Source organism: Rutilus rutilus (genome assembly GCF_951802725.1).
Source record: "Rutilus rutilus genome assembly, chromosome: 1".
Taxonomy (NCBI): domain Eukaryota; kingdom Metazoa; phylum Chordata; class Actinopteri; order Cypriniformes; family Leuciscidae; genus Rutilus; species Rutilus rutilus.
The window spans coordinates 29,001,237-29,008,887 of NC_140209.1; the positions used below are offsets into that span (position 1 = coordinate 29,001,237).

The 7,651-nt window shown below is 34.4% G+C and overlaps 1 protein-coding gene across 1 annotated transcript; it reads left to right on the forward strand.

The window, feature by feature from the left end:
• The first annotated feature begins 738 nt into the window (after window positions 1–738).
• Window positions 739–5,917, forward strand: LOC311278002 (ecto-ADP-ribosyltransferase 4-like). Its single transcript, XM_084388550.1, has 3 exons — window positions 739–924; window positions 1,558–1,645; window positions 4,459–5,917. The coding sequence occupies exons 2-3, from the start codon at window positions 1,595–1,597 to the stop codon at window positions 5,251–5,253; spliced, it is 846 nt and encodes a 281-aa protein (XP_084244676.1). The 5' UTR covers window positions 739–924; window positions 1,558–1,594; the 3' UTR covers window positions 5,254–5,917.
• Window positions 5,918–7,651: the final 1,734 nt, after the last annotated feature.

Consider the following 7,651-nt stretch of genomic DNA (forward strand, 5'->3'; position numbering starts at 1 on the left):
ATAAGGGACAATAAAACATTTGATCATGTAATACATTTGACATGCTTTATAAACACACAGTTACAGCAGCCAGAGAAAAAGACAAAAAACACTCAGAAGTCAAGGATCAAGAGACCAACTAAAGCAAATACTGATCACCATAAGGGTGACTTCAAATGAATATTCAGGTGTTGCACGAAAGAGGCGATGAAGAGATTCAACAGAATAAATTAATCTGTTCAGAAACAAAGTTCTAATAACATAAATATTTTTGAATTTACAGGGCTATTTTTGTCCTTTCTGACTTCATTTGACTGGACAGTGAAACAGGACCCATCTGGAAAAAAACGAGAAAGGAACAGAACATGTACATCATGAGTAAAGAGCCTGAAGGGAACCAAAGGCTTCCTTATTTAAGAATATGCTTTAGTGCAGTTTCACATCCTGATCTCTGAAAACCTTAATACATTTTACTTAGTGTGACGATACGTCCTCTTTTTCCCAGATGTCCTCTTTTTGAACCTAAAAAAAATGCGTCCAGCCGGGATTTCTAGATTGCCCAAAATGTCTGTGATTCTGCTTTTGCTTTCTACAGTCACCATTCCTTATGTTTACATGCATGACTTTTGTTTCAATCGGACTGAATTCATTCTGATTGATGAATCTGAATGTAGTGTTTACATGAACGCTAATCAAGTGATCGGGTTGATGTGTGTTTTTGCATTGCTTTAGGTCCCGCCTTCTCGCATGCCACCATTGGTCGGTAGGTCATGTACGTAACACAAACATTGGTCAAACTACATGTTGTAACAAAAAAGCAAGCTTCCTTATTTTATGGTTTAAATACTGCTGTTGTAACCTGACTGGATGACTTTTCTGATCTTCTCTCATCAATGTTCCTGAGCAACTGAAGAACTTTGCAAAAAAAAAAAAACATATTCCAAGGTAATTTACATTTACATTTCAATTTTACATTTAATCATTTAGCAGACAGTTTTATCCAAATCGACTTACAAATGAGAAGAGCAATATAAGCAATCAAACTAACAGTAGGACATTCAGTCTCAGTCTCAGTACATGTAGCAATGTTTATATATAGAGAGAGAGAGAGAGAGAGAATAGTAAGTGTTAATGGGTCAAGTGTTAACGAAAGAGATGCGTCTTCAGCAGTTTCTTGACAATGGCCAAAAAATTAGCAGCTCGATTTGAGTTAGGCAGGTCATTCCACCAGCTTGGAACAGTCAAGGTAAAGTCCATAATAGTGATATTGTGCCTTTTTGGGATGGCATCACAAGGTGCCGTTCACTTGCAGAATGCAAGCCTCTAGATGACAAGAAGGTATTTTAAAAGATTTAAAGGGGTTAAATGTATTATTCTTGTTTTATAAATTCACTGATTAATTTCTTCATTCATTATTTTCAAATGGTTTGCTATCTAGCCGAACATTCCAAGTACACCAGGGTAAAACTTTATTGTGTAACATTTTTAGTGTGTAAATCTGTACATATTCCTCTTGGAGTGATTGGAGATTTTGTCAAACACTGTTCTCATTGTCTTTCATCATCCGTTCTTCACTAGATCTACTAGATCATCTGAGGGATTTGACTGAATCAAGATGCTGCTGATCATTGAAGCTCTTCTTCTCATTTTAGCTGCTCTAGGACAGGTAAGCTTGGGTTCTAGTATGAATATTACACACAGCAAAAACGTGAAAAAAAGTGATCTGATGGTGTTGGTTATATTATGACAATCATCATTTGAAAATGATCACTGAACTCATTAAGATCCTTATTTCTGACATAGATTTATGTTGTTGATTACAGCATAACTGTGAATCTGCATAAATATCCAGAATTTTAGATATAATCCAAAGGATTTCTTAAAAGTTGTTTTGAAAAAAAAAATCTTTCTTTTAGGCACACACAGACGTCAAGATTCAGTCTATGCATCTCAAGTCTCAACAATGGTGACGAGCAGAATATTCAATTAGGAAAAGTAACTTACATAGACAATTCAGATCATAATTTATTCATACCGCAATGCATGATGGGAGCCATTAATGAGTTGTGATTGGTGGCAGCCACTGCAACATGCTTTATTATTGTCACCATTGTTGAGATTCACAGGCTGATAATTGATGTCTGTGTTTCTAAATAAATTCATTTGAAAGTCTTTTGATCAGAACAATGATTATGAAATATTTTTGGATTATATGAAAAATACTGAAAATCATGTGCTGTAGAATCACAGAGCTGCTGTAATTAACAAGGTAAGCCATCTCAATAAGTTTTGTTTTACGGATCACAACATGATTATGTCAAAACATAACCAACACCATCAGATCACATTGTCTCTTTGTTCATCTGACTGTTATAAGTCAATAACAGCAGACAAGCAAAATTTAAAGTAAACATATAAGTGTCAAGAGCCCAACTAAAGCAAACACCCATCACCTTAATGGTAACTTACAATTAGTGATTTCCTCCTTCAGTGATTCTGCTTGTTAACATCAGGTGTCTTCAATAATGCTCAATCATCACTAAACTAATCACTTAATTATCTCATTAACTTTAACACTCTTGAGTGTTAATTTAACACTCATATTTTAACACTTTACACTTTTGAGTGTGGACTCATATACACTCCCAGGAGTGTTAATTTAACACTGGAGTTTTTGCTGTGCAGACATGAATACTGATGATGCACTGAAAAAAGTGAAACATCAGTGCAATTCATTCAAAATATATATTTACATTGGTCCAATGGAAAATTGTGATTTTCAGTTTATACCTTCTGGTTTCACTTTGCCTCAAAGTAAGTGGTACGCCCTCTATCACTGAAAAATATATATACTTTGGATTAACTTAAAACAATTGATGTAATTTGTTACAGCTATTTTTTTAGATTTTCTCAAATTGTATTTATGATTTAGTTAAATCCATACATTTTTATTTAATGTCAAACCAAAATTTTAATTTTTTCCAACTCAACGTTTTACCTTAACCCAAAGTACACAGCAAAACTCCAGTGTTAAATTAACACTCCTGGGAGTGTATATGAGTCCACACTCAAGAGTGTAAAGTGTTCAAATATGAGTGTTAAAGTGTTAAAACACTCAAGAGTGTTAAAGGTAATGAGATAATTAAGTGATTAATTTAGTGATGATTAAGCAATATTGAAGACACCTGATGTTAGCAGAATCACTGAAGGAGAAAATCACAAATTGTAAATTACCATTATGGTGATCGGTATTTGCTTTAGTTGGACTCTTTACCCTTATATGTTTACTTCAAAAAAAAAAAAAAAATAACAGCTTGTCTGCTGTTATTGATTTATAACAGTCAGATGAACAAAGAGACAATGTGATCTGATGGTGTTGGTTATGTTTTGACATAATCATGTTCCAAAACACGAAACTTATTGAGATAGTTTGTTTTAACTTGTTAATTACAGCAGCTCTGTGATTCTACAGCATATGATTTTCAGTATTCTTCATATAATCCAAAATATTTAATAAACATTGTTCTGATCAAAAGACTTTCAAATTAATTTATTTAGAAACACAGACATCAATAATCAGCCTGTGAATCTCAACAATGGTGACAATAATAAAGCATGTTGCAGTGGCTGCCACCAATCACAACTCATTAATGGCTCCCATCATGCATTGCGGTATGAATAAATTATGATCTGAATTGTCTATGTAATTTACTTTTCCTAATTGAATATTCTGCTCGTTACCATTGTTGAGATGCGTAGACTGAATCTTGACGTCTGTGTGTGCCTAAAATAAAGGCTTTTTTTTTTTTTTTTACTTTTAAGAAATCCTTTGTATTATATCTAAAATTCTGGATGTTTATGCAGAATCACAGTTATTCTGTGATCAACAACATAAATCTACGTCAGAAATAAGGGTCTTAATAAGTTCAGTGATCAAGTTCAAATGATGATTGTCATAATATAACCAACACCATCAGATCACTTTTTCTCTTTGTTCATCTGTTAATCTAAGTATTTATCTCTCAGTTATAAGTCAGATACAGCAGCCAAACAAAATCTAAAGTAAACATATAAGGGTCTAGAGACCAACTAAAGCAAACACCCATCACCATAATGGTAACTTACAATTGCTGCTTGTTAACATCAGGTGTCTTCAATAATGGTCAATCATCACTCAATTAATCACTTAATTATCTCATTAACTTTAACACTCTTGAGTGTTAATTTAACACTCATATTTTAACACTTTACACTCTTGAGTGTGGACTCATATACACTCCCAGGAGTGTTAATTTAACACTGGAGTTTTTGCTCTCTTGGGTTAAGGTAAAACGTTGAGTTGGAAAAAATTAAATTTTGGTTTGACATTAAATCATAAATACAATTAGAGAAAATAAAAAAAAAATAATAAAGAGCTGTAACAAATTACATAAACTTTTTTGATCAGTGTGTGATCATTATTATTCATGTTTTTTGCAGGATCACAGCGCTGCTGCTGCTGTTGAAGGACATATATATCCATTGGATATGGCTCTGAATTCAGTTGATGATCAATATATGGGTTGTGGAAAAAAAATGGCATATCTGGTGAGGAATAAATATCTAAAGAAGGAAATCAATAACTCAGCTGAATTTAAAAAGGTTTGGCAAGAAGGTGAAAAGAATGCCAGAGCGCCAGAAGATAAATTGACAAAGAATCATTCTGTTGCCTTGTATGTGTACACTGACCTTAATTCTAGCATATATAGCAATTTTGATATGGCTGTTTATAATGGTAAACAAACCTACAGAAACCAGACATTCAAATGGTATTCACTTCAGTTTTTGTTAACAGATGCAATACAGATATTGACTAAAAAACAAAAGAAATGCAAGTCAACATATCGTGGTACAAAAGCTGAATTTTATAAGAATGTCACAGGCACAGAGATTCGTTTCGGCTCCTTTGCTTCATCCTCTCTTGATCGTAAAGTAGCACAGGGTTTTGGAACTAAATCTTGTTTTGAAATCAAAACTTGCAACGGTGTTAATGTGATCAAATATTCTAAGTATCCTGAACAGAAGGAGGTGCTGATTCCTCCAAATGAGACATTTAAAGTCACTGCTGTTAAGACAAGAAAAGACCAGAAAAATCTCTGGTGTGAGACTGTGTACAAGTTGGAAAGCTCTGGAAAAAGAAGTGACCTGAATTGTTCAGTGGCTTTCGGGAAATCAGCTATAGCTAAATGCAGATGCTCAAAGGGCCTTTGCACAATGTACGGAATATCACGGTAAAGCTACTTTGAAACTACAATCTGTATTGTATTAATAAATATATAAAAGTACTATATACATAAAAGTGACAATAATGAATCCAAGCATTCAGTATGAGGGCTTTTTCTAGAGTGGAACAAAACTGACAGGATGACAATTGAGCGAACTCATTCCCACTGAAGGAGAAATTCACATCAGGCAGAAAATTGGTCAGAACGGCACTGCTTTTAGCTAGTGTATTCCCTGTTATTTGATCCCATGCTCTTGGCATTATAAAGCCTTGCTGTACCGCTTGAACTAAAGTAATACTTCAAAATGTATGCTGAGTGCTTTGAATTTACATCCTTACATTGTTTACTTCACTTCCACACTTAATTACCCACATTTAAAAAAAAAAAAAAAATTATTTGAAAAATTTTTTATCATGCAATTGTGACGTAAATGATTTAAAGATCTGAATTGATTTACTTGTTGTTTTATTATTATTATTACTGTAATCTTATGTTGTGTGCTGTATGGTCTTCACAAGTAAGTTAGATATAAGCAAATGACAATGTTGTGTAGCAGTTTCCATTGCTTTTGCTTTGCTTGAATAACAGATTTTGTGATTTTGTGAATAACAGAATTTGTGCTAGTCAGATGAAGATTATTCAATAAACACAATAAATGCTCATTTTTATTATAACTTGGTCTCCTGAATCATGCTCCGTCTGCATCAGTTAGTTGGAAAGAGTTAAGCCTGGTTCACACTCTATGATTTTGGCCAATATTTGGGCAACTTTTGTGAATCCTACACTGTAAAAAAATTCTAACCCTCCCAAATCAAAAATTTCAAGTGACCGATAACATCTAAATTTTTCAATTGGCCCAAGTGAAATTCTGTAAATTATAAAATTAAATGTACAGATTTTCACTTGGGCCAATTTAAATTTACAGAATTTCACTTGGGCCAATTGAAAAATTTAGATGTTATCGGTCACTTGATATTTTTGATTTGGGAGGGTTAGAAATTTTTTACAGTGTAAACGATTCTTTTTATCCTAGGCAAAAATCTCAAGTCTTTCATCACTAGTTTGACATGTTCGCCGAGAGCTGATTAATGACCATTGTGATAAAATTGTACCTCCGACAATGCTATATGCCAATGCTTCTGGCAGTGTCAGAAGTTTTGAGACACAGTCCTGCAGTGTGACTTCTTCGACAAATATCAAATCAAAAACCAATAGGAGCACAGAATCTGAAGACGCAACTTTAATGAGACAACAACAAACCACCACTTGCTCCACATACTGTACACAAAAACTGGTGACAAGTATACACACCGACGCATTGTGGCTTTCAAGCCTTCGTCAGGGTGTCCACCCTATAATAATACACCCTGACGAAGGCTTGTAAGGCGCAACGCGTAGGTGTGTATTTGTCACCAGTTTTTAAATGACAAAGCCATGATGAAATAAAGGCTTTTTAACTTTTTTTCTTATTATACTTTTATTTTATTTTATTTTTTTACTTAGTATATAAAATCTTAAAACATGCCCTACAGGCGGGGGACTCTGTAAAGTGAGAAGCATATTAAAACGTTCATTCGACAGTTTAAAACTTAGTTCACACTGCAGGGCTTAATGCTCAATTCCGATTTTTTTTTTTGCAAGGCCGTTCACATTTCCAATTAAATGCGACCTTTTGTGATCTCCTGTGTGAACGTGAACGTGAAATGACCCAGAAGTGACCCGCATGCGCAGAAGAGTACTCAACGGTCAACAACGTCACTTGCTGTTTGCAGAAGTAACTAAACATGGATGTCAACAGTGGAGCTCGTTTAGCGATATTAAAGAAACCTCGCTTCCCTTCCATTGACTGGTCTCAGCATCGTCCGCCATAGTTGTTGTTTATCTTCTCATTCCCACCTACTTCAACGCAGAATTATGACGTTTGTCGTGTATCAATGACGTGCGGGTCGGATACATGCGACCTGGCCCTTCAGACTGAAGTCGCATTTCAAAAGATCGGATACGTATCGGATTTGGACCACATACCCAAGTGGCCTGGGTCACATTTGAAAAGATCGGATCTATGTCGTTCAGACTGTCATGAAAAGATCAGATACAGGTCGCATAGGGGCAAAAAAAATCGGAATTGGGTCGTTTCAGCCTGCAGTGTGAACGTAGCCTTAGTCTTATCTAAAAAATTTAATAAAACACAAGATAAACTAAAATATTGTTTCAATAAAAGCCATTTATTTACTGTAGTTGTTAAAAAATGTATTAAGCCCATGAGAATGAACAAACAACACAACAAGGTCAGCAAAAACAATATCAATAAACAAAGCAATAAACACATATCTTATCCTTTAGAGTTGGTTTACAGTATTAGAGGCCATTCACCAAAGTTGCATTGACATATATTGTATCTGTACATT